Genomic DNA, 27,143 nt, shown 5'->3' on the forward strand with positions numbered 1-27,143 from the left:
AGCTTTTATGTCAACTCTAGACTGTTAAACTTTATAAACGGTCATACATTTAGGTCTATATTTAAAGAGTAAACAACAATTGTAGAAAATTAAATGCCAAAAATTTATTCTGGTGTAATATGAAATGCATGCAGACAATAAACAAAGAGTATACTAGAAGATATCAATGTTTTAAGTTCATATTTTATTTCAGAGGAGGTAGTGTATGTATTGACAAGTGAATTCTTTTTAAATCCTCTACAAGCTGTGTTAAAAACTAATTGATCTACTCCCTAAAGCCATTGTACACATCGTGTATTCTTTATTCATGATTTATAATTTTATGGACATAATTAAATATTGAGCAAGAGTGATCAATAATCTGTGTTGATAAGTCTCCTAGAAAAAAAAAGTTCTGTAGCTTTCTAAAAAGATGTGAAATTAAGATGAATTCTGAAAGGTTGTTTGCACATGTATTGCCTTTGGCCAAGTACTTAAATTGAGACAACTGATTGTTAATTGTACCTGATGACTCGGACACTGCATGTCTACATCAATAGTGATTCAGTTTCCTTGTTATTGATTCTGTGTTCATGCAGTTCAGAAACTAGGATTTCATTAAATTGTATCGGTACATTTTCACACCTCTTCAGAAGCTTCAGGTATAGGTTAAATTTTGTTCAACATGTGACGTAAAAACTTAAATAATAAATAATGTAGCACTTGAATGCACAGCAAGTACGAAAGTCCATGCCCTTTATTAGTCAAAGTGGAATATTAGAATAAATGTACCCATTTCTTATGGAGCCTCTTTCTCTGAATCAAATTCTGTTTAATATGAAAATTCTTTCTAATTAACTAGCAGCAAATTACTTCCAATTTCCTTATTCATATAACTGTCAGGTTGTCTAACACAAGATTATGGAGTACATTGTATTACATGTGATTCAGAGAACTTGCTATGCTTTCATTCATTACTGTATACCACATTTTTTTTCCTTCAGATGATGAGAGTGTATAACATGTCAATTGTGACTATACCTTGAACAAATAATTTCCTGTGAACTGACCAGTAGTAAGACATGGGTTTCTTCAGCCAGCTGTGGCTTCTGTCATGGAAAAATTTTACTCTAAGAAGGAGACAAAAGGTAAAAAATGAACAATTTTCCCCTTAACCCACACATTGTCAATCTTGCTATTTTATTCTATATGTGATGAAATATGATTGTTTTTGTAGTTCCGGCTAGTAGCTGAGATTGTCTTCTCGTTGAGATATTTTATGTTTTTTGTAGTTCCGACAGGTAGCTGAGACTGTCTTCCCGTTGAGATATTTTATGTTTTTTGTAGTTCTGACAGGTAGCTGAGACTGTCTTCCCGTTGAGATATTTTATGTTTTTTGTAGTTCCGACAGGTAGCTGAGACTGTCTTCCCGTTGAGATATTTTATGTTTTTTGTAGTTCCGACAGGTAGCTGAGACTGTCTTCCCGTTGAGATATTTTATGTTTTTTGTAGTTCCGACAGGTAGCTGAGACTGTCTTCCCGTTGAGATATTTTATGTTTTTTGTAGTTCCGACAGGTAGCTGTGACTGTCTTCCCGTTGAGATATTTTACGTTTTTTGTATTTTGTAGTTCCGACTGGTAGCTGAGATTGTCTTCCCTTTGGCATTATTCATCATTTTAGTGATTGTAAGAACCAGGCCAAACCTTAAGATACCCTACACAGAGTGTAAGTACATATATATACACTAGTGTCAAAAGGCACAATTTTGGGGCAAGTTATAATCTAGCCCTGCCTGTTACAATTGTAATAATTTTTGAATTTCTTTGGAATTCAACTCTCTTAGGGCCTTATAGAGTAATTTTTAATATTGCTATGATGAAACTTAATTATTTAATCCTTAGGCCAAACAAAAAAAATATGTGTGGTTCCGGTTACACCTCCAAAAAAATTAGGGTAGGTAGGTAGGGATTTTTTTTTTTTTTTTAAACAAAATAATTTTCTTAATTTTTCTAAATAATACCTATCACTGCTTTGAAAGTGGCATTTAGATGTGGTGTGATAATATACTAGTCAATATTGGTAGGGGACACCTACATGCTAGCTTGCTTTGGATTTAACACTATTAAACACTTGCACTATGTTTTGCAAGGAGGCCGTCATTGCTGAAACTAAAAATTGATGGAAATCGGGGAAAATTCCGGAAAATATATGAAAATTGCCAAAAAAAAGTTTAGGGTAGGGGGTATAAAATAGGGACGGTCGGGTAACCGGAACCACATATATTTTTTTATTTGGCCTTAGGAATAAAAATAAGTGACTACTTTTGACAATGTTGTTACTTGCCATTGGATTACAGTGTTTCAAAATGTGTGATTGTTGTATATAGGTTATATTGTTATACACAGGTTATATTGTTATACACAGGTTATATTGTTATACACAGGTTATATTGTTATACATAGGTTATATTGTTATTTATAGGTTATATTGTTATTTATAGGTTATATTGTTATACACAGGTTATATTGTTATACATAGGTTATATTGTTATACACAGGTTATATTGTTATACATAGGTTATATTGTTATACACAGGTTATATTGTTATACACGGGTTATATTGTTAAACACAGGTTATATTGTTATACATAGGTTATATTGTTAAACATAGGTTATATTGTTATACATAGGTTATATTGTTAAACATAGGTTATATTGTTATACATAGGTTATATTGTTATACACAGGTTATATTGTTATACACAGGTTATATTGTTATACATAGGTTATCTTGTTAAACATAGGTTATATTGTTATATAGGTCACTATGATGGAAACGCCATGCCCAGTGCTGGTGCCCTGCCCTTTGTACAGTCTTTCCTGTGTAACTTCAACAATCCGTGCCATGCTAAAGTGACTGAGGATGAGAACCCTGGGACAATAGGAAGTTTTGATCAGTCAACGTAAGCTCAAGACCATTTCCGTTTTTTTTGTCATCTTCACTAGAATGGAATAATATCAGATTTGTCTTATATTTAACCTGGATATGACTTAACAATTTTCTTCCTCTTTTACAGATTAACTAAAGTAATAAAAGATATATCAAGAGTGCTAGAAGATAATTCCATCATAACTCTGAGTCATATCTTGCAAGATTTTGGGTTTTATTCACGAGTCTTAGACAACATACGCAGTGGAAATTCTTCAGGTATAAGTGATTTCCATCGTCATGCTTGAAACATAGATTCCCATATCCTTAGCTGAAGTTTCATTAAACCATATCTTCTTCAGTATGCATGTCTATACACTGAAAAACAAAATATACGTTGAATGGAATTTGGCAGCTGATTAAGCCTGTTCGAGCCTGCTCCCATGAGTTTGGAGAGCTTGCTAAGCCTAGTTTTCCCTGCACTTATTTTTAGTGATTTATTATCTAACTTTAACTCTTCATTCTTTAAAAATGTGGTTTAACAAATTTTGAGTGCCACTACAGTAAAACCTGTCTAAACTGTCATGCACTGAGAGATAAATTTTGTGTTGGAATAGACAGGGTGTTGGATTACAGTGTAAAAGAATGGTTTATGTAAAATGGGAATGAAAATAAGGCCAGAATTCACATTGAAACGGATTGCACAGGTGTAGAATGAGACAGTTTTCGCTGTAGTGCTTGTATTTTGTTGTTCATTTTGATAATTTTGAATCAATGTCTTATCATTGTGATTATACAGTGTCAAACAATAAATTTGGAAGCATAGGGGGATTTGCTTTGCTATCAGGGTTAAGATTTTAAAAAAAAACATGATGCCAATATGTGGTTAACAATTATTTAATTAATTTCAATAATGGGTATTTTATTTATACAATATTTACTGGTATTTTGTATTGTGTAGGGAATTTTACCATAGGGAATGTGGTCGTAAATCCCCAACAGATCATCTCCAGTTTCCAGGACAATGACACGAGACAGGCCATCATTGATCTCCTAGGAACCAGCATCAACCTTAATCTGGTAACGAATATCTACTTCTTATTTTTGACATGTCTTTAATGCTACATATTTTTTATGAATATAAACTGTCTAATTCAAAAGTAATCAATGTAGTAATGTTATTGATAATGTAACACATAGAAGCATTTAAAGCCTTTGCTTAGAACATGATATCTTTGGTCAGTGTATATGTACATGTTGTATCACATGCACATTTTTTGCATTTTCAGTTGAATGAAACAGTTGTGAATGACATTTTAGAAGATGTAGGTGTTTGTAAAATCCCCGATCTGAATGGAACGGGAATCAATCCCTCAACAAACCTGACACTTATACAGGCCCAGTTCCGCAACCTCATCTGTGACCAGGACCAGATTTCTCAGATCTTCAATTTTACGTCGGATGCTGCGCGAGACCTGGTGTCCAATCAGTTGTGTAATCTCACAAACCCAGAGAGTATAAATAACGTACTTCTGCTTCTGACTGCCCTGCAGAGGGATTTCAATTCCACCTCTCTTCTTGACCAGGTGGGCAGCTGAAAATACGTTAATAAATTATCCTTTTAGGTTAAAAAAAAATGCTGAGTAGCCCAATGTAAGTGCAACACTGTAATATTGGTTTTAAATTTATCATATTTTAGCTGAGGAGGTTTGCCTTGGCCAATGCGGGAGGGATCGGTGGAGGAGGCCCAGTGATAGACGCCAGTGCTCTGCCTGCTCTGTTGAAGGCATACCAGGACGTAAGTAGCTGGATGTCAAATATTTTATTTTCCAACAGAATACTGGTATGAAGGTCCATTAGAGGTTATTTTCATGCCTCAGTGCTTTAGATTATTATGTTTTAAGAGCAAATTTTAGATAAGAGAAAAGTCAAGGTTAGATCTCTCTGACCTTTGGCATTATTTTTCACATTTACAATTTATTATTTTGTTGCTAATGTTAATGGTGGATGAATATTATATTAGGCATAATTAAACATTCACTAATATTAGTTTAATCTAAAAATAGGATCTAACAGAGTATAAGATATTCCCTATATATATTTTTCCTGCCTTGTAGATCCAGCAGCTGTCCAGTCTGAATGATCTGGTCAAGCTTTTCCAGGACTTAGTTCAGGATGGCCAGTCCACAGTGGGGTCAGGGATGGACATTGGGAGGCTGGTGTGTGGGCGGAGTAACTCTGTGTTTGGGATGGCCAGTTCTGGCCTAGCTGCTGGACTGGGGGGTCTTTTTGCCACCGGAGGAGGACAGACTGGGGGAAATGGCCAGAGGGGGAACAACACAGTTAACGGCACTGCTGGAGAGTCAGGTATACTGAAAATGGCAAAAACTAGTGCTATATCTTAAACAAAATCTTTATTTTAGATTTTGTTCACAGTAGCTCCATATTAACTAGAATTAATAATTATGGCTGACAAAATTCATCTGTTATTCACGAATAATAAAATTCACATGAATCAAATATTTCCAGTCAAGTAATCTCTAATTATTGTGATTTGTCTTCATAAAATTCATTATAATTTTTAAAAATCCTTCAGATATGATCTGTAATTAGTGTCTGCTTGTTTGTGTACAGGTGGTATTTGTGCCACAATTAATGCCACAATGTACAGTAGGCGCACCACTCGTGTCATTTGGAAGCAGATTCTGCCAATGTTACAGGGAAAGATTCTTTACTACCCAGATACACCCGCTGTCAGAAAAGTCATTAAAGAGGTAAAATTACTGTCTAGAGGAAAAGATAAAATTACTGACAAGAGGAAAATGAAAGAACTGAAATTACTGACTATTGAAAAGGCTAAAATTACTGACTAGTGAAAAAGCTAAAATTACTGACTAGAGGAAAAAAAAAAAAAAAAAAAAAAAAAAAAAAAAAAAAGCTAAAATTACTGACTAGAGGAAAATGAAAAAGCTAAAATTACTGACTAGTAAAAAAGCTAAAATTACTGACTAGATGAAAATGAAAGAGCTAAAATTACTGACTAGTGAAAAAAGGTAATATTACTGACTAGAGGAAAATGAAAGAAATAAAATTACTGACTAGTAAAAATGGTAAAATTATTGACTTAAGAAAAATAAAACAGGTAAATTTACTGACTCAAGGAAAATGAAAGAGTAAAATTACTGACTAGAGAAAAATGAAAGCTTTAAAAAATGACGAGAAAAAATAAATTTTCATATGGCAAAGTCAAGACTCTTTGTGGAGTGGATTTTCAAAATAGAAGAAAATTTGACACCACATGATCAAAAACCCTGGTTGTGTTCCATGTTTTAAAATATCTTCAGATTTTGAAACAAGAAAAAAGGTAATAATTCTGTATTCAAAAAATAAAACATAAAAAAGAGTTTGTTAATAATACAGCTGAACTTTGGTATCCTGAACACTGATATCTCGAATACCATGGATATGTCAAAGTGATTTAGAAGTCCCAACCACTTATTCTTTAAGTATTTTACTCCTGATATCTCGAATCCTCTGATATCTCGAAGTTTTTTCTTGGTCCCATCGAGTTCAAAATAACAGGATCTGACAGTAATTGTTTTTAATGATCCATCTTCCTTTTTGTTGACTTTTATAAGTGTTTGGCAACTTGTACATGTAAATCACTGATGAGCAATGTTTATGTATTTAGGCCAACCAGACCTTTGAGGAGTTTGCAAGAGTGATCAACCTTGCCAGGAACTTCAGCCAGGACTACTACTTCGAAATATATAACTACCTTAACAACAGTGCAAACATTGAATTCCTGCGGGTTAGTTTTCTTGATGTGAATAATGTAGTAAAATCTTATGTGTTCTTGGGAGGGATCTTTTTCTTGACAAAATTTAACCATAGGACTTTCCTTTTGCATACATTGTATTGATATGAAAATACATAAATATTCTAGTTACATGACTAAGAAAAAATAATAATAGGTGTTGATATTCACATTTGTTTGTTTAAGGCAACTGTTTACAAAGAAGTACCTGTTCCTATCTTTATGTATTGTTTATTTGACACATTGATAAGGAACTTAATTTTGCATAAAGAGATGCCAATTTTTAAATGAGTAAATCAGTTTTGTTATTTATTTCTTGTAGACTTTAACTGGTTCCTGTCTCTGTGATTTGGCTTTTGACCAGTTAAGGAACACTGGAAACATTGCCCAGAACTACAGTGCCTGTGAATCACTGAATGGCTTTTTAAACAACCGCAATGCAACAGGTTATGATTGGAGAAATGCCATCAACAGCACCAGAATGTTGGCTCTTGGAATTGCAGAGTTTGGAGGAGTATGTACATGTTTGTCTTGCAGGATGTTGTTCTACTCTGTTTTGATAGCACTGTTGAATTGCACATTTTATAGTTAAATGGTGGTGTACATGTGCATCACTGTAATGCTATGCTAATATGTCACAAGGGATAAAAAACTTCTGTGCAAAGGAAACTTTGCTCTACTTAATTTTGATGTGATTCCCATTAAGCAATTTTTAATTATGATTAATTTAAGGAAGGATTCATACGTGTACATTTTGTATAATTATAACATTAAAATTTCTTAGCAAGCTCAACACTGAGCATCACTTAGGTCTTCCATAGAGTACCTTACAGCCCATTCTGTTGTAGCTTGCTATTATTCCTCTGTGTTTTTTCAGTGCTTCAACTTGAATAAGTTTGTGGGCTACAAAAATGAGAGGCAGATGATCAATGATGGTGTAAGAATGATTGAGGAATTTAAATTCTGGGCAGGTAGGAAATTAATGCTGAATCTAATTCCCGCTGGTGACAGGCTTTCAATGATGAATTAAACATTCACATATAACGGTAACTTTTCTTTTTTGCAGCATTGGAGTTTAAAGTATCAGACAATGATCAGGTGCCCTTGCCCACTCATGTGAAGTACTCCATTAGAATGGATACAGATAAGATTGATGGAACAACAAGAATACAAGACAAGTAAGTCTACCTTTTGTAGTAGATGTTTAATCCTACCAGGCAAGTGATTACAAGTTCACTTAACACATTGCCCATCTCTATTTAAGGTACTGGCGACCAGGACCTAGGGCAAGTGCTGGACGTGACACGAAGTACATTACTTACGGCTTTGCTTACATTCAGGACATGGTTGACCATGCCATCATCAATGTTCAGACCCAGAAACAAGTGTCTGTGGGAGTGGAGACCCAGCAATTTCCCTACCCTTGTTATACCAGAGACAGGTCAATAATTTTCGTAGTAATTTAGTTGGTATACCTGTCCTTCATTTCCGTTTCCTTATAATTGCTGACAACTTTTTATTGTAGGTTTATATTTGCAATATCCCGGTCCTTGCCTCTGTTCCTGGTTTTAGCCTGGGTTTTATCGGTTGCCATGATCTGTAAGAGCATCGTGTACGAGAAAGAGAACCGACTGAAGGAAGTAATGAAGATAATGGGACTGAGTAATGCTGTTCACTGGGTCGCCTGGTTCATCAATGCATTTGTTATGATGTTCCTCACTATTATCATTCTCACCATCATTATTAAGGTGAGGCCTTATGACACAAAAACTTTTTTAAAAAATGGAATTTTATCATTAGATCTTTTGTACATGCAATATAAATACGTTGTTGGCGGCACTGGAAAAAAATTAAGTCTTGTTTCATCATAAATAACCTACTACGTCTACATGTAGTGATTTAGAAGATGGTATTAATAATGAACAAATTTGAATGCAACAGCAAAACAATTCATGTTTATGGTTTGATGTTTAATTGTTTTTTACAGACTGGCAGAGTCCTGGAGCACTCCGATGCGGGTGTTCTTATCGTGTTCTTCACTGCTTTTGGAATATCCACCATCATGCAGTGCTTCTTGTACAGTACATTCTTTAACCGAGCAAACTTGGCTGCTTGTGTGGCCGGTTTCCTGTACTTTATTATGTATCTACCCTACACTCTGGCAGCACAGTGGGAAGACTATTTAACCACGGGACAAAAAGTTCTCTCGGTAAGCAGGATAAAAAAATTTGCTGTGGTGTAATTAGACATTTAATGCAATCAAGAGATTTTCCATCAGTGAATAGTTTTAAAAAGGCAATTAAGTAACTGATTTATGTGTACATGATTTTTTTCTATAGAAACTTTGAGACACTACTTATATTTTCCCTTTTGAGCATGATATAGAATTGGTACATTTGATAATGATATGCCACTATCTTATAAAGCTTTTCTTTTAGTATGACTTGTACATAATCAGAACTCCTTTAATACATGTACATACATGTATATTGTTTACAATTGGATTCTTTCAGTGTTTTTCCTCGGGGGTGGCGTTTGGCTGGGGTTGTAGCTATCTAGCTCGATATGAAGAACAGTCTATAGGCATTCAGTGGTCCAATATTGCCTCCAGTCCGATAGTGGATGATGACTTCAACATGTTGTACTGCATCTTCATGATGCTTCTGGACTCCGTTATTTATGGAATTGCTACTTGGTACATTGAGGCTGTATTTCCAGGTATGGACACACAAATTAGTGCATCTTTAGTCAGTTCCATCATTTAAAGAATAAAAAAGATTCCGTTCCAATTCTAGTCTTCTGTGGGTAAGAGTGTAAACAAAGGTTACTTACGTGTTATGTATATACAGTAAAACTTGTCTAATCCGGCGACCAGTGGTTCCAAAATTTTTGGCCGGATTAGGCAACATCCGGATTGGAGAAAATTGAACCGATATAGCAAGTTAAAAATTACATAGATATAAACAAAGAGTGCATGGTAAATAAATACTTGATCAAGTGTGTCATTTAAAAAAAATCGTCTATTTCCGTTTGTTTTGAAACTCTGTTTTTCAGAATTTTCATTTCTGTTTAAGTTTTTTAATCAGTATCGAAATATAATATCTCTTGGTCATTTATCAAATTTGAAAATCGTTTAATGTTTTAAACAACTCCAAAACCTCATCGTAGCTGTAAATATTATTTTGTTAGGGACAGATTCCTAATTAATTTCTTTCTTTTAAAATCAATATGTTTGAATATTTAGACACTGTATTAGTTAATTTCAAAAGTCATACATGTAATGAATATTGAACCAAAATCTTCTGTCGCTATGGTCGTTGTAAACTAGCGACACAAAGGGAAGTAATTCTAATTGCACTTCGTGCACGCGAAACGAAAGTAGAAAGGAGGTCATGAATAAGTCTCCAAGTTTTCTACAGACATGCTACATATAACCATCACTATCACTCATTCTTTTGCGAGTTTCTCCACCTTACTTGAGCCATTTTTTTTATCACGTTTGTTAAAATCCAAACTGTCGATACAGGATAGATCATTAACGGGACAATAATTACTCCACGCGAGACTTCTATAATGACCAGCGGGCACATGTAAAATAAGTGGCCGGATTAGAGGAGATAATTTGTACTAATTATGAGCAGTTAGTTCTGTAAATAGCGGCCGGTTTACAGAATAGGCAAGATCTGGATTGAACAACATTTATTTAACATAAATTATAAAGAAAATTCAAGGGACTAAATATTACGCCAGACTGAACAACATGCCGGAATGCAAAACATCCGGATTCAACAAGTTTTACTGTACATGTAATTAAACCAGTGCACAAAAGAAAAATACAAATTAACTATATCTGTCTTCTTGATCACAGACTGTGTCAATGCGATAAGTATAAAATGAGGTTAATGTACTTATTCCTACACGACACATACATGTACGTGTAGGTTGCTTATGATCTAACATCTGTGATAAAATGGAAGGCATTATTTCAGGTCAATATGGAATTGCCAGAAAGTTCTACTTCCCTTTCCAAAAGTCCTATTGGTGTGGAGTGTCCAGTGCGAAGGCAGAGGGCAGGTCCTACATGATTAACGTACCTGATGTAGAGCTGGGGAACAACGGTCAGTTAAGGGCTTGTATAAAAAGGAGAAAATGTTCATGCTAATTAGCTCATTGGAAATTCATTGTTGGTGTTACTGTATCAAAACATGAATTGTTGTCTGTGTTATATTTCAAGGAATCCCACTGTTGCAAATAAATCCAGGTATTTTGATATCTAAATTCACACTTTTGCATGCAAAGGGTTTTGTTTTGAATTGTAAGGCCAAAATTAGTTCTGCTACATATTTCAGCATCTGATTCCCTTGTTGTCTTAGCATGTAACTAATTCTGTTATTAGACTGGGATAGCATGACAAGAGGCATGGAGTAAAATCAGTGTTTTGTGGAAAGAAAGCAGATATACATGTAATATTGATATCAGAAATTAAAGTGTCAGTCCTTGGTGCTTACATGTCATTTGCTTATTTTCCTTTGTGTCATATTCCTCTTAGCCGTGTCTAATATGTGATATGTTCCTTTACTTTAAAAACTGGGATTGGATGATATGCATTACATGGTGTAACATGCACAGAAGACATGCGTTAGATAATTATAATTTTAGGCCTTTGAAAAAAATGTACAGTGTAACATTACAATAATTGTTTGAGAAATATCCTGGATTTGATCTATGTAAATATTTGTGTGTGATGTCTGTGGTTGCTTGCTTTGCAGTAGTTCTCCAAGTTTCATTATATACCAGTCAGTTCTTTCTTGAAAAGAATATCAGATATTATTTTCTGCATGCTTATGTCTGCAGACTTTCTTTTAAGTCCTTTTATTGCTCTTCAAAGTATAAGTATTTGGATTTTTATATGTGAAGAAAAAGATTAGACCATTAATGCTGAAAATTTTTCAGTCCATTTTTCCTATAAAGTGATTATTGCATATTTGTTTCATTTTTACAAATAACTAGCTTAAATACCATATATTGAATGCAATAAATTTCTTTTTGTTTTAAAAAAAGTAAAAAAGATGGGTGTCCCTCAGTGGATTTGAACTGGGGTCCTTTGGCTTTGAGAGCTTCCGCTTGTTCCACTAGGCCAGTAACGCTTTCAACTATTGGGTATTTAAATTATTTTGTGAAGTTCGTAATATTAAGGGGCACTATTTTGTTTATCGTAGTAATTTGCAGGCATTCGGTTTAGGGTATTTAAATTTTGGAATTGGTTTTTGTAATCACTCGACAAAAGTTAGCCAATGACTCACCAGTTTCATTAAAAAAAAAAAGTGCTACAATTTTAGATGTATTTTCAGATATTGAATGAAGTTTGTTGAATATTGGCAGTAAACCTTTTCTATCAGGATGTTCAATGATTTCGTCTTTCAGCAGTAGACTTTGGTAGTGTTTCCCATCAGGATATACTACAATATCACCCGTTATATGGATGCTGATCTTGCCCTCCTACGGACGTGATCGTCTTAGTACAACTTTGGCTTTAAGAAATGGCTAAAAATGTCTTGTCCTACATTCTGTGTTTGTTTTATATTTATATTAGAACAGGAAATGATTTACCAGGTATGTTTGACTGAGCAAAGCAAAAGAGAACATAAGTCAATTTTCATTCATTGCAGATGTAAATGTTGAAGCTGAACCAAAGAACAAAAAGCTAGGTGTGTCCATTAGAAACCTTCGTAAAGTGTACAAACAGGGGAAGAAACTGGCAGTGGACAACCTCAGCATTAACTTCTATGAGGGGCAGATCACTTCATTCCTCGGCCACAATGGAGCAGGGAAGACAACCACCATGTAAGAACAGAATGAACTTTATTTTCACATAATTTCTACAGATTGTTCCAATACAAAAAATATATTCTCAACAAAACCAAAAAGAAACTAATTACTTGTTATAACCATAGTGAAAATATTAAAAAATCATACCTTGAGAATACATGTAATACTATTATCTGGTGAAAGTTAAATGGTAGTGATATACAGTATTTAGTTGATAAGCTCTATGAACTCATCACTGAGAATAAGTGCATTAGAAGTACATGTGGAATTCTTTTATGTTTAACTAAATCCTTTAAGCATTTTGTTGGGGAAAATGTCTTCTCATACTCTTAATTACAGGTCCATTTTGACAGGCTTGTTTGAGCCTACAGATGGAACTGCGTATATTTATGGATATAACATTCAGACTGAGATGGATAACATAAGGAAGAGCCTAGGAATGTGTCCTCAGCATAACGTTCTGTTTGATGGGTAAGACTCTTAATGTCAAAGTTATAGCCCCCCAAAAGTGCCAGAAAAATGGTTATTTGCATTGAAGTAATATGCATCGAAAAAATGTATGTACATGTATATTAGATCATTCAGATTTGAAGGTCAAATTGTATCATATTATTGGATCAAAATGTAATATACTGTATGCAGGGTTATTTTCGCCCCATCTTATTTTTGCCCCTTTACACTTGCAAACAATTTGTTCCATTTTGAATTCAACAAGACACAGTTCTGTTTTAGAGATAATGCTGTTTCTTTGAAATTGCCCCATTTTAAATTCGCCCAATTGCAAGGAGTGCAAAAGTAGCAAAAATAAAACAGGGGTGAAAATTTCCCTGTATACAGTAACACTAGCTGACTAAGTGATGTTATGAAGAATAGACTTTGGAGGTTTTTGCAGGAACAAACCTAACATGCATATTTGATTATCATTTTACGCAGTCTGACAGTGGAAGAACACTTGTGGTTCTTTGCCCGTCTGAGAGGACTAGAGAATGAGAAAGTGAAACAGGAGATGGAGCAGATGATCAAAGATGTAGGACTACCTCACAAGAGGAAGGAGTTGTCATCCTCACTGTCAGGTAAAATACGCATGTAACAAAATGCCAAGGATGGTCGATTTTACTTCACCATAAACGTAATTCGTAATATCTGTTAAGTTCATAGTATGTTTTAAAGCCGAGGGGGATAGAAAAAAAACACTTCTCTGTGAGTGTCAATTCATTATTAGCATGTTCGCTATAAGGTTGTTTTACTGTAAATACCTGGATAACGTGTTTGTCAATATTTACCAGGTAACATGATTAAGTTATATGGACACGTATGTCCCATTCTGAGTTACGTTCTAAAGAAAGTGTATAGAAAAATTTTTTCCAAGTGATATTCAAAATGCAAGGATTTCCATATACATGAGAAACTGAAGAAAGATTTTATTTTATATTCAGGTGGTATGAAGAGGAAGCTGTCAGTAGCCATTGCTTTCTGTGGAAATGCTAAGACAGTCATTCTGGATGAACCAACAGCTGGAATAGATCCATATGCTCGGAGATCCATCTGGGAACTACTCATCAAACTCAAGAAAAGTCAGTGGCTTCTTAAAAAAATTAGTTGAACTAAAAATACACTGTATATTTATTTTGATTCACCTCCCTCATTATTAAGAATTCAGGTTAAGCATGGAAATTAGATAATCTTGAATAAAACCCTTTTTTAGCTCACCTGAGCCGAAGGCTCAAGTGAGCTTTTCTGATCACATTTTGTCCCTCATCCGTCCGTCCGTCTGTCTGTCTGTCTGTCTGTCTGTCCGTCTGTCTGTCTGTCCGTCCGTCTGTAAACTTTTCACATTTTTGACTTCTTCTCAAGAACCACTGGGCCAATTTTGACCAAACTTGGTACAAAGCATCCTTGGGTGAAGGGGAATTTAAATTGTTAACATGAAGGGGCAAGTCCCCTCACAAGGGGAGATAATCAAGAGAAGACAAAAATAGGGTGGGGTCATTAAAAAATCTTCTTCTCAAGAACCACAGGGCCAGTAAAGCTGAAACTTATGTGGAAGCATCCTGGGGTAGTGTAGATTCAAAATTGTTCAAATCATGACCCCCGGGGGTAGGGCAAGGCCACAATGTGGAATCAATGTTTTACATAGAAATATATAGGAAAAATCTTTAAAAATCTTCTTCTCAAGAACCACTGGGCCAGAAAAGCTGAAACTTATGTGGAAGCATGCTGGGGTAGTGTAAATTCTAAATTGTTAAAATCATGACCCCCAGGGGAAGGGCGGGGCCACAATAGGGAATCCAAGGTTTACATTGAAATACATAGAATTTTTTTTTAAAAATCTTCTTCTCAAGAACCACGGGGCCAGAAAAGCTGAAACTTATGTGGAAGCATGCTGGGGTAGTGTAGATTCTAAATTGTTAAAATCATGACCCCCGGGGGAAGGGCGGGGCCACAAAAGGGAATCCAATTTTTATATTGAAATATATAGAAAAAAAATCTTCTTCTCAAGAACCACTTGGTCAGGAATGCTAAGACTTTTGTAGAAGCATCCTGAGGCAGCGTAACTTCTAAACTATTCAAATCTTGACCCCTGGGGGTAGGGCGGGGCCACAAAAGGGAATCCAAGTTTTACATTGAAATATATAGGAAAAATCTTTAAAAATTTTCTCCTCAAGAACCTCTTGGCCAGTAAAGCTGAAACTTATATGGAAACATCCTGGGGTAGTGTAGATTCCAAATTGTTAGAATCATGACCCCCATGGGTAGGGCGGGGTCACAATAGGTATTACAAAAAGATCGTCTGGTGAAGAGCAGCAGGGCCAAAGTTATTCAGGTGAGCGTTGTGGCCCATGGGCCTCTTGTTTTTAAACCTAACTGCTGCATACAGTGTATGTACTTCTTTAATGTAAAATTTATGAACCATGTCCTTTTGAACCTTTTGTAAGTGATGTTCTGAGTAATTTTAAAGTTCTTGATAGTTATAATAATCAGTTTGATTATTGATAGAGAGGACCATTATCCTATCTACACACCACATGGATGAAGCTGATGTATTGGGAGATAGGATTGCCATTATCTCTCATGGAAAACTCTGCTGTTGTGGCTCCAGTCTCTTCCTGAAATCTCAGTATGGGAGCGGGTTCTATTTAACATTGGTACGAGGCAAAGAAGGAGAATATGGGAAGGATATGGAATCTGATGATGACGACGATGATTATCCAGATGAGACGATGTCAATTGATTCCAGACCTAGCACTGTATCAAGTATCCGGACCGTACGTGCTGTCAAGGTAAGAACTTCTTACAGCTTTATCGATATAATGCATGGTGTGTGAAATATTAAAGAATTTTGCAACAGTTTCCTGTAAAGAACCTCAGATTTCTGAAGGATAGTAAATACACATGTATATATATTTGTTCCTTATTATGCAACAAATTTGTGGAACATTCACAGGCAAACTTGGTAAGTATGTGTGTAGATATTGATGGATGTTTTGCAGAACAAATTATTGCATTGTAGTAAAAGTAGGAATGTCTTTCTCTTATGCATAAAGGATTTTTGAAACACACAGTGAAATTTCACAGGAGTGCAACTGTTTCTCTATGGATAATTTCTATGTTTGTTTTAAAATTCAAACAGGTGTCTTATTTTCTTTGTGCATGGCTGTCGTCTTTTCTTGTGGTCATCTTTGTCTCTATCCTAGGCTATTCAAAGAAAAGCTTCAAAGGAGTTGTGAACCTGACCATCACCTTTTTGTTTCATGTACATGTGCATACTCCATGCATGTAAATTTTGGAATACTGCTAATGTGTTTTTTAAGTTGTAGTAAGATTGGCCAGAATATCTTGAGATATATTAGTCTGGAAACATCAGTGGTATTCTCTATCTCTAGAAACCTGTTTCTATGTCCTACTCTTGAAGATGGATAAATTATAACGGGAAAAAGAATTTTAAGTGCTGTTTTGTCTTTGGGGACATTTCATTTCATTCATAGCTGCATATTCTGTTCTTGTTAGTTGTTTGATGATTTTGTATGAAATAGATAACACTCAAGTTCTTGTCTAATGTTTTGTGTCTCAGTTATGTAGTTGCATCCACTTTCTTTTATTTCATAAGTCTATAAAACTTAGATGAGCTCACTTTTGATCTCAGTCTCACATTCATACTATTCATTCCTTATGTTAAATTGAGATTAAGAGCTCATCTTAGTTTTTTGGCCCACAAGCCTGATGTTTGATGTTGTTAATTTTTATGCTATTCTTTTTTATTACTGCTATTGTTTGGTTTTCTTAAGTTCTGTTTAGCTGAAAAAGACTTATATATGACACAAACTTCTTCCAGGCATCAATCAAAGAGCCAGATGATGAAGGATATGATGAGAATTCCAAGAGTGATTCAGGGAGTGATCCCCCTTCAAAGCCTCCAACCCCACCCCCAGAAGAAGCCACCATGATCCTAGGTAAACAGTGACACTGTACTCCTATACATGAACATGTTCGTAATTTTTCAAAGATATGGCTTTATTTTACAAGTTAGAACATACATGTATGCTTAACACAGTAGAGACTTGGCTTTGCAGAGTTCTTTTGGATCAATAGGGTGTAGTGTCCAAACTAAGAAAAAATTGTGTGTGTGTTTTTTTTTAATTTTAATTCATATCTTTTGTTCTACAGACACACTGAAACTTCGGAAACCCAACTTCTAAAAAAATAAAATATTGTTATCTACATGTATGTTTATTTATAATGAAGCAAGTTTTGCATTAAATGGTTAAAAATTTCGTCCAATTAAACTACAGTATTTATATTACTTCACAGGTTTCTCTGTCGATCGTTTGAGTGCTTTCATTAAGCGTCATATCAAACAAGCTCGGTTGATTGAGGAGACAACAACAGAACTTGTGTTCCAGCTTCCTGATGGTGAATCTGAACTCAGGAAGTTTGAAACTTTGTTCACAGATTTAGAAAAGAACCACAGAAATCTTGGAGTTTCCAGCTTTGGAATCTCAGATACAAGCTTAGAAGAGGCAAGTCATGTTTTTTAATGTACATGTAAACTTTAAAGTGTTTATATACATATACTTGTATAGAGTAACTAAGCCCCTGTGTTGTTATTTTAGGTATTCTTGAGGGTTGCCGAACAAACAACTGAAGATGAATTACCTGATGAAGTCAGGCGAAGCAGGCTTGAAGATCTTACAGATAGTAAGTACATTTGTATATAGTAAAACATGGTGAAAGTCAACATGCTTATAATGAATTTTTGCTTACAGCTAAGTGATTTTAATTCACCATAGTTTTAAAACATGTTGTGAACTGGATGGATATAACAAATCAAAATTTTGTCCCTGGCACTTTACATGTAGAAGCATGTTTTACGGTACTTAAAAAAAGTATTTTAAAACAACTTGTCTCCATCAATGTTGACATTAGATGAACAGCATTAGACTTTTGCTTATTCATCAGACGTAATAAAAAAAAAAAAAAAAAATTGTCGTATAGTTGTAAAATTACTTTTATTCTTGTTAATCAGGTGGTCGATTTGCTCGTCCAGTGAGCAGACTTAGCTTCAGGAGAAAAAAGAAGAAGTCATTCCTTAAAAGTCTGGTGAAGGGAAAAAAGTATGGCAGAATTGATTCGGAGGATCTCATAAGTGATACAGGTATGTCATTATACTTATTGTCTATGTGTCCTTGTCCCTCTCATGGACATGTTTGGTAGTTGAATGTTCAACACTACAAAACTGATCTGCTAAGTGACATGCACTGTATTTATGTACTTTTCCTACTTTTGCTAATCTGCACTGATCAGGTTATATTTCTGATTCTGTTTGATTGTTAAATCTGTTTGATAATTGGCAAGAATTAATTATTAATCCTTCGGTTAGAAGGGCTTGGACTTAAAGAAATCTAAACAATCTAGTTTTAATAGACAATGAAAGATGAAAATGAATAAGTGTTTGGGACTGCCAACTCAATTTGATGCATCCATGGTGTTTGAGATAATGAAGTTCAGTTGTATATTTGAAATGAAGAAATTAAATGCTTTGTAGAATCTCTGGCTTCGATCCCAACAAGTGAGGCACCTACAGAGGCAGGCTTCAGAATGGATGACTACAAGAAAGTCAGTGGAAAATTCCTATTTTTGAGACAGTTCCAAGCTCTGTTCATCAAACGATTCCACCATCTCAGAAGGTCCAAAAAGGGTTTCTTCTTTGAGGTGAGATTGATAGATTCAACAGAAAAAATCACTTTAATTGATTTGCATCAATTTATATGTGTACACCTGTTGTATTAAGATGCAAGAGTACTGCTGCTTTGAAAAAGAAAATATTTAGATAAAATATTGAGAATGACCAATGATGTTTTTTGTTTCAGATAATCATGCCTGCATTGTTTGTGTTATTGGCCATGATATTTGCTGAGATAACACCCCCTCGGGACAAACAGCCTCCCCTGGAGCTTCAGCCCTGGAGATATGTACCAACCAAGGGAGACAAACATCTCTATGTCTTCTATAGGTAAGTAGAAAGTATTTTTGGATAATGATGCATGTAGCTTTTTTTGGTTTTGTTAAATGGAGAAAGTAACTAAGGAAACATACAGTGTACATTAAAAGGCAATACAAGTTATTACTGTCATATTTGATGTGAATTCACAATTTATTTTTTTTTTTAATCAGAGTGAAGGTATTTAAGAAAAGTTTCATTTCTGTTTTTGTGCATGTCCTATGAACTGTATGTTTCATGAATGTAATCAGTTACAATGATAAGATTGATTGGAGAGAAACTTTTTTTCAGCAATGATGGCAAGGGTCAGGATTGGTCAGATAAAATGGTTCAGAGTCTGCTAACTCGTCCAGGAATCGGAAATCGCTGTCTGAATCCAAGTGTCTACTCTATAGAGTGAGAGTTCTTGAGATTTCCATTACATATTTTTCACATACCAATTTCTTTATAGTGCTTTTAAAAATAATTTTATTCACTTTGTTAGATGTATAAGAGTTGCAATTGAGTTGTGAGCTCCCTATTGGTAGTAAACTGGTGGTACTTTAAATTCACATTTCATAATGCTTTAATACACTTGCTTTGGAATAAATTTTAATTTGAAGCCATGCTGTATTTTATATGCTGGTATAATGAGGATATCAGTAGAACACAATGATGATGTTTATTTTCAGGGATTATCCTTGTACTGGAGAGAGCTCTAACTGGATGAACTTCCGCCCAATCTATACCAACACCACCATTGACTCTCCAAGCTGTTCTTGTGACACTGGCTTCCAGAAATGCCCTCCAGGTAAAAAAAAAAAAAAGTTTTGTCACATGTTGTATATGCAAGTATGATTTTTTATAAGATTTCTTTTGCATTATCAAACTCTCTTGTTCAGTTATAAGTTGCAAATAACTTATTCATTTATTCATGTACACTAAGTTTTCTTAAAACTTCTTTTCTTAAAAAAAGTTTTCTGAAAGCTGCATTAAACCTATGAAAATTACATCTTGATAAATGTTGCTGTTTCTGGTCTATGTATTACAGGTGCAGGTGGCCCAGAGCCCCCCAAGAAACTGTTACCCACCTCTGACTATCTGTACAACATGACGGCGAGGAACATCAGTGACTGGCTCGTCAAAACTATGGAGAGATACCAGAAAAGGAGGTCTGTACAAGTGATTCAGAAGATAAGTCGTGTACACTAATGAATTGTACAAGATAAGTCGTGTACACTAATGAATTGTTCAAGATTAGTCATGTACAGTAATGAATTGTACAAGACACCGTTGAAGCATGGATTACCTTTGAATTTTTTGTATATTAGGAAATTTAGGAAAAATTTAAGGGATATTAAAGTATTCTGAGGCTTAGTTTATTCAATATTCTAGTCACTTAACCTTCCAGATGATATTTTTATCAAGTTATGCAAATTTAGTAAATCTGATTATTTCATTTACTCAGTAACTAAAAGATTTTTTTTAGACAAAGCCATTTCTGAATCAATCTTTCATGATAGTGAGCTCAATAAATTAAACAGAAGAGCAGTGGAAATTCAACGAGTTTACACACTGGGCAAACAGATTTTCTTGGCAGAATTCAAAGAACTCTGAACACTCCACCATAATTCTTTACAATCATTGATGATAGGAGATAAAACACACCCCATAAATTATTTGTTTTTGTTATTGCAAGAATTAATTCAGTGATATAAATAAATTATCTTTATGCAATTATATAGCAGGCCTCTAAATGACCTCTAAAATTTAGCCGCCAGCTGGCTCCTAGTCAAAAAAATTTAGTCACAATTGTAAATTTTTAGTCGCCAGGCAATTTTTTCTCAGGCGTTGACTTTAAAAGGTGATAAACAAGGTGACAAAGAAAACACGTGACATGCTCATTGCTAACCTTTAAACTTCTTTTCACCTATTTAGAAAAAAAAAAAGATAATATTTTGGAATTTGACGATCGCCAAGGCAATATAAAATGGTCGCCTATTTGGGGACTTGTAGAGAAATTTTAGGCACCAATCAGAAATTTTAGGTGCCATGTAAAGACAATACATGAAAATTATGTTAATATTTGAGAAAATTTCTTAGATTTGGAGGATTTTCATTTGGAGATGAAGATCCATTAGCAGCATTTAATGCCACAGAGCTGAGGATTGTCATAGACAACCTGTTTACTGTGCTAAACAACGGGACTCCAACAACTTCATTTAACGAGACTGTGCTAATAGAAACACTGCAGGGATTGGCCACTCAGAGGGTCAATAAGGTCAGATTTTGTTCCAAATAAAAAAAAAGTTGTTCCAAACATCAAGGGTTCAAGACATACAGTTCACTTTTATTAGAAATTGTCTACCTAGTTTTTCTTCAGCCAATATAGATGAAAAAATTTTGTTTTTGTTGTAATACATGTATTGCATTTCAACATTTATCAGTGATCTTTGCATTTGTTTGGAAGGTGCTTTAGAACAGAATGATTTCTTGAGAAGAGGGATATTAATTTTAGACCATCTTTCTGTTCTTTGTTAAATTAATTTCAAAAGCTTCATTATTGAATAATTATCTCTCATGTTGTCACTGTATGGACATGTAGGTCTGGTATAACAACAAAGGCTGGTTTGCTGTGGTAGCTTACATGAGTGCCATGAATAACCTGATTCTACGGAGTAACCTTGACCCCTCACAGGACCCAACTCTCTATGGAATTACCACTGTCAATCACCCCATGGAGCTGACTAAAGACCAGCTCAACGAGAATCTGATGTAAGTGTTCTATCTAGCATTCCTTGTTTGTTGTCACATAGCACATGACAGACACATAAGAATTACATTCATCACAGCAGGCTGCTAGATATGTTGCACAATTACTTAAATTGTAAATATTTGAAATATATTTTCTTTGCTACACAGGTACCAAGCTGCCCTGGATGTAGTGATTGCGATATGTGTTATATTTGCTATGTCATTCGTACCTGCCAGTTTTACAATGGTTCTGATAGAGGAGAGAGCTTCCAACTCCAAACATCTTCAGTTTGTCAGTGGTGTCAATCCCGTTATTTATTGGGTGTCCAACTTTTTATGGGATATGGTGAGTCCTTGGCACATTTTTTATCATGTGAAAGTTATAAACTTTTGAACTCTTTGCGGAGAACCAAAAAACTGCAATACTTGTATTTTCTTGCGTGAAAAAATATTTGGTGTGATTGAAAATGTATTTATAGTGTTAAAATACCCTGTACTTGGGTAGCTATGTTAAGTAGTATATGTATTTTTGCATTATGCTAATTCTTCATTGATGTAGTGTATATAAATTTTACTTGTAGATGAATTACCTGTTGCCCTGCTTCATCTGTATAATCATTTTTGTGGCCTTTGACAATAAGTCTTATGTAGGATCAAACAACTGGCCTTGCTTAGTACTGCTCCTATTTTTGTATGGGTGAGTATTCATAGAAGAAGAATGTTTGCTGATTGTTTACAAATCCTATGTCACATTGTTAACTTTTCTTATGTTTTTTTTTTTTTTTTTTTTTTTTTTTTTTTTTTTTTTTGTCTGATAAGACTTGGCTGAAATATAGCCAAATTAGTATTAATTTTAAGGATCTCAATCAATCGAGTGTTTAAGTGGGGGAGAAATTTGCAGCAATTGAAAATATTGATCCCAGCAGTAGAAAATGGAATGATTCAAGTAAATATAATTCAGTATAATCCAGCAGAGAGTGAGGGAATAAGTGATTTTTTTTGTCAGTGTTTTTAAGTATAGAGCGAGAATAACATATACCTGTAATTGATCAATTAATACCTTTGCTGAAAAAATGTAACCAATATTGACATCTACAGTGTTCTGTAAGGGCAGAAAGGTTGATGACCTGGAAACACCTTGATAAACAAGTTTTAAATTGTCAATATTACCAACCATCAAATTTCTCATCTCTCTAAAATGGAATATTAAAACTAGTGTAATGACTTTCCACTCTGCCATATTTCTAATGAAAAGAAAATCCTCAAACTTGCAACCCTTTAATAAAACCATGTGTACAGTATTTGATTAATGGAATACATGGTATATGAATGAGATGTGTGTATGAGTTACTGATGATTTACACCACTTTGTTCTATAGGTGGTCCATGATTCCTGTGATGTACCCCTTCTCCCGCCTCTTCAGCATCCCCAGCACCTCCATGGTGGTGCTTCAGTCTGTCAACATCTTCCTGGGTACCACCTCTACACTGGCCACCTATGTTATAGAGTTCTTACAGGCAGATGATGAGGTAAAAAGACCCTCTCTCTCTCTCTCTCTCTCTCTCTCTCTCTCTCTCTCTCTCTCAATTATGCTGAACATATCATGTTTTATCTAAAAGAAATAGAATAAAAAAATATATTGATATTCACCATATTCCATGTATTGAATAACTGAATTACCAGCTATTGAAAGAAACATAATGCTCATACCATATTGTCTATTTCTTGAATTTATAATGTAGCTTTCAGGTATGGGTTAAATTGAAATTTCTTATATTGTTAAAGCAGGATTGAGGATATGAAATGCCATGATCATTCAGAGTTATCTGTTAATCATGAATATCAATACTATCCCTTGCAAAATGCAGTGTCTTACAGGAAAAGAAATGACTGCATCCCCACCCTAACCAGGCTTTTTTTCTAAGGAAAATCTGTTTTTGAGAAATGTACTTGCTTTTGTGTCATTTCATTGTAATCAAAAAATTTGAATTGTATTTTGTATATTCCTTCAAATACAGAACACATTTGAATTTTAACTTTGTTTATACAGAACTTAAAATATAGTGAATATTTTTGTTATACATGTACCCCCGCTCTGAAGGAGAATGGGGTATTTTGTTTGACCCTTGTTTTGTCCCTTGAAATTCAGTGTATGCAGAGTGTGTTGCATAGTGTGCTGTATTGTAAAATGCATTCAAAACATGGAGTAAAATAAATCTTAAGTGTTATTTATTATATTTTGCAGGAGTTGAAGAATATAAATACGATTCTGAAGCGAGTTTTCTTGCTGTTGCCTCAGTATGGTCTGGGGAGAGGGCTGATGGACATGGCGTACAATCAGAGGGTCACAGATGCTGCAGCTCTACTGGGTACTTAAATTACACAACTAATAGTCATGTAGTGTTGCATTTCATATACAGGCATTTCATGTATGAATGTTCTGCACATATTGCTTCGTGATCTGTTCTAGAAATAAGCATAAATTTTTCTCTCTTTGCAGGTGAAACAATCATCACAAGTCCGTTTAAGTTTGATGTAGTGGGAAGAAACCTGTTGTCCATGTTTTTCATTGGCATTTTGTTCTTCAGTGTCAACTTACTGATTGAATACAATTTCTTCATTAAACGAGGGTAAGATTTCTTGTTACAGTGGGGCTTAACACTTCACCTTGATGTTATTTATGGAGCAACTGCATATTCATGTACGTATACTCTTAGCATTTAAAGAAAAGTACATAAATGTTTTTTTCATCTGATTATTTAGCGGGTTAGAAAGACATAAATCAGAAAATTTTGTATAAATCTCTGAGTAATCAGAAGGAAAATATTATTATATCAGGCAATAAGTGAAAGCTACTCTTCAGTTTATGTTTTTTTTTCCCTTCAAAGTTAGGAAAAATCAATTGTGTTTTTCACAACTTTACAAATGTCAGATAAAAAACGAAATCCCTATGACCATTTATTACTGCATGAATAAGTACATGTACCTACAACTTGAAAATGAATGTCTTTGTAACACAGGATGTGTTTCTGGTCACCGAGACCTACCCACAAACCTCTGGATGATGAGGATGAGGATGTAGCAGCAGAGAGGAAGAGGATTAAGTCAGGAGAAGCAAAGGATGACATCCTCAGACTCCAGAATCTCACTAAGGTAAGGATTAAGTCAGGAGGAGAAAAAAATGACATCCTCAGACTCCAGAATCTCACTAAGGTAAGGATTAAGTCAGGAGGAGCAAAAGATGACATCCTCAGATTCGAGAATCTCACTAAGGTAAGGATTAAATTTTAAGAAAGTTTATTCCACATTTTCCTTTAATTCTTGAAAACAATGAAGATGCATGTATTTAAAATTTGTGATATTTCATGTTCAGAGAGTTCAATCTTGCTACTGATGTTTTTTTTTTCTTTTTGTTAAAATGGAAAGTGGTAAGGAAGATATTGATACATATGATGTCTGTACAGAAAAATCAAAGATAAAACACATCTTTGAAATATCTTAAACTTACATACCAATATAGCCTTTTAAATACATATGCAGAACTTATCATTTCAATATAAAATTCCATTGGCAAACCTATTCTTTTGAAAAGTAACTTTGCTTTATTTTCACCGAATTAATCAGTTTTGTATGATGCAAGGTAAGCTAAAAAGAAACCATCTTCGCTAGCCAAGGGTTTCTGATACGCTACTCTCCTCATAAGCCCTTGGCATACGGTGTTAAAAAAAGTTGGGATTTTTTTCTCAAGTTGTGATTGGAGTTGATCGACATCATTCGACCAATCAGCAATTGTTTTTTCTAAATGACGATATTTGCGTTCGGGATATATCTTGACTCTTTAACATCGGTAATGTAAAACGCAAGTAAACAATGATCCGTAAGATAACATGCCATTCTATAAATAGCTATATGGTGTCATCCAATATCTAAAGCAACGTGCATAATATGTGATTAAGAATCTATACTGAAGATGTAGATTTGCATTTTTACATGTTTAAGTAACAAATTAACATAACTCAATACCTTCTTGTTAATTATTCTTTAAAAACAATTTTTTTTTAAATACGCTTTTTATTTCTGTCGATGACGCAATCTGTAAGAATCATGATCACGTGACAAAAACAATCCCGTCTTTTGTCAGCACCGTATGCCAAGGGTTTATGAGGAGAGTAGCGTATCAGAAACCCTTGGCTAGCGAAGATGAAAAGAAACAAAAGTAACCAATCCTACATTTTCACCAAAATTTCAAGCAAATCTGTCACTTGGGTGTTTAAAAGATGTATATAAATTGCATACATTAAAAAATTCCCATAACTTTCTGCTAGAAATTTAATATCATAAATTGATAGCACAATCTCGTGATTTTTTTAAACTGGAAAATCAATCTTTTCATCACGAGTTTGAAATTTTTCAAAAATATTTTATTTAATTTTTGGAACAAACTTTCTTAACACCCTTTATATAAGTATTATAAAGCCTATGACTGAACCGCAATTTGATGGAATCAAGATAATTTAGGTGATAAAATGAATTAGGATTTTTTTACATGTGGATTAATTTAGTGAAAAGAAATTTCAATATACTTGAAATCTATCTAAATCTGTGGTGATGCATTTCTTTGTAATTATGAGCAGTGTTACAAAAGTCGAGATATACATAAGTGATAATCTTTTACCAGGTTTATCGATTGTTTGGTAAGAAAGGACGGAACACAGCAGTTGACAGACTTTGTGTGGGAGTCCCTAAAGGCCAGTGTTTTGGTTTATTAGGAGTGAACGGAGCGGGGAAGACCACCACATTCAAGATGCTGACAGGAGATGTCTTTGTAACCGAAGGAAATGCTTTCTTAAACAACAACAGGTGAATAATATCAATCACAAAGTTTCAATTGTAATGCACTTCTAAATGCAATTACAATGAACATGTATCAGAAAACATGGATATATTAATACCTGCTTATTCTGAGATCATTTTATTTTTACCCTGTTTTACCAAATAACAAATGATTATCTGTATAAAATAAATTCCTCACATATATGTACATGTAATAAAGGAATTTCTGAATGCCATCCATGGCATTTCAGATCTTTATTAGTAATTACTTTTTTCAACATTTCGCGTTAACTTTTTTACAGCATTTTGACGGACATGGTGAAGGTTCGCCGAGACATTGGGTACTGTCCTCAGTTTGATGCCTTTGATCCCCTCTTGACAGGGAGGGAAATCTTACGATTCTATGCCCGTTTGCGGGGAGTGCAGGGAAAAGATGTCAACAGGGTACTCAAAGAACACAATCTAATAATACTAAATATAGGAGTATATGGCTTTAGTGAAAATGTGAAAAGTTATTTGTAA

The 27,143-nt window shown here is 34.5% G+C and overlaps 1 protein-coding gene across 1 annotated transcript in view; it reads left to right on the top strand.

Moving 5' to 3' along the window:
• Positions 1–1,061: 1,061 nt before the first annotated feature.
• LOC133190260 (phospholipid-transporting ATPase ABCA1-like) overlaps positions 1,062–27,143 on the top strand; it is a 30,549-nt gene continuing 4,467 nt past the window's right edge. The window contains exons 1-38 of the mRNA XM_061325771.1: positions 1,062–1,127; positions 1,609–1,705; positions 2,802–2,943; positions 3,058–3,188; positions 5,544–5,683; positions 6,601–6,720; positions 7,049–7,240; positions 7,604–7,697; positions 7,793–7,904; positions 7,991–8,167; positions 8,252–8,474; positions 8,714–8,935; positions 9,240–9,444; positions 10,716–10,844; positions 12,396–12,570; positions 12,895–13,026; positions 13,489–13,628; positions 13,992–14,129; positions 15,553–15,836; positions 16,889–17,006; positions 17,365–17,573; positions 17,667–17,751; positions 18,080–18,208; positions 18,599–18,765; positions 18,924–19,066; positions 19,346–19,450; positions 19,726–19,844; positions 20,085–20,205; positions 21,137–21,314; positions 21,639–21,808; positions 21,956–22,133; positions 22,369–22,484; positions 23,167–23,317; positions 24,034–24,157; positions 24,289–24,418; positions 24,809–24,941; positions 26,467–26,648; positions 26,924–27,065. Coding sequence (XP_061181755.1) covers positions 1,062–1,127; positions 1,609–1,705; positions 2,802–2,943; positions 3,058–3,188; positions 5,544–5,683; positions 6,601–6,720; positions 7,049–7,240; positions 7,604–7,697; positions 7,793–7,904; positions 7,991–8,167; positions 8,252–8,474; positions 8,714–8,935; positions 9,240–9,444; positions 10,716–10,844; positions 12,396–12,570; positions 12,895–13,026; positions 13,489–13,628; positions 13,992–14,129; positions 15,553–15,836; positions 16,889–17,006; positions 17,365–17,573; positions 17,667–17,751; positions 18,080–18,208; positions 18,599–18,765; positions 18,924–19,066; positions 19,346–19,450; positions 19,726–19,844; positions 20,085–20,205; positions 21,137–21,314; positions 21,639–21,808; positions 21,956–22,133; positions 22,369–22,484; positions 23,167–23,317; positions 24,034–24,157; positions 24,289–24,418; positions 24,809–24,941; positions 26,467–26,648; positions 26,924–27,065 — 5,619 coding nt within the window. The remainder of the gene's footprint in view (positions 1,128–1,608; positions 1,706–2,801; positions 2,944–3,057; positions 3,189–5,543; positions 5,684–6,600; positions 6,721–7,048; positions 7,241–7,603; positions 7,698–7,792; positions 7,905–7,990; positions 8,168–8,251; positions 8,475–8,713; positions 8,936–9,239; positions 9,445–10,715; positions 10,845–12,395; positions 12,571–12,894; positions 13,027–13,488; positions 13,629–13,991; positions 14,130–15,552; positions 15,837–16,888; positions 17,007–17,364; positions 17,574–17,666; positions 17,752–18,079; positions 18,209–18,598; positions 18,766–18,923; positions 19,067–19,345; positions 19,451–19,725; positions 19,845–20,084; positions 20,206–21,136; positions 21,315–21,638; positions 21,809–21,955; positions 22,134–22,368; positions 22,485–23,166; positions 23,318–24,033; positions 24,158–24,288; positions 24,419–24,808; positions 24,942–26,466; positions 26,649–26,923; positions 27,066–27,143) is intronic.

This window comes from Saccostrea echinata, unplaced genomic scaffold, assembly GCF_033153115.1.
Source record: "Saccostrea echinata isolate AGI-Se365-2 ecotype Australia unplaced genomic scaffold, CSIRO_AGI_Sech_v1 ptg000022l, whole genome shotgun sequence".
Classification (NCBI taxonomy): domain Eukaryota; kingdom Metazoa; phylum Mollusca; class Bivalvia; order Ostreida; family Ostreidae; genus Saccostrea; species Saccostrea echinata.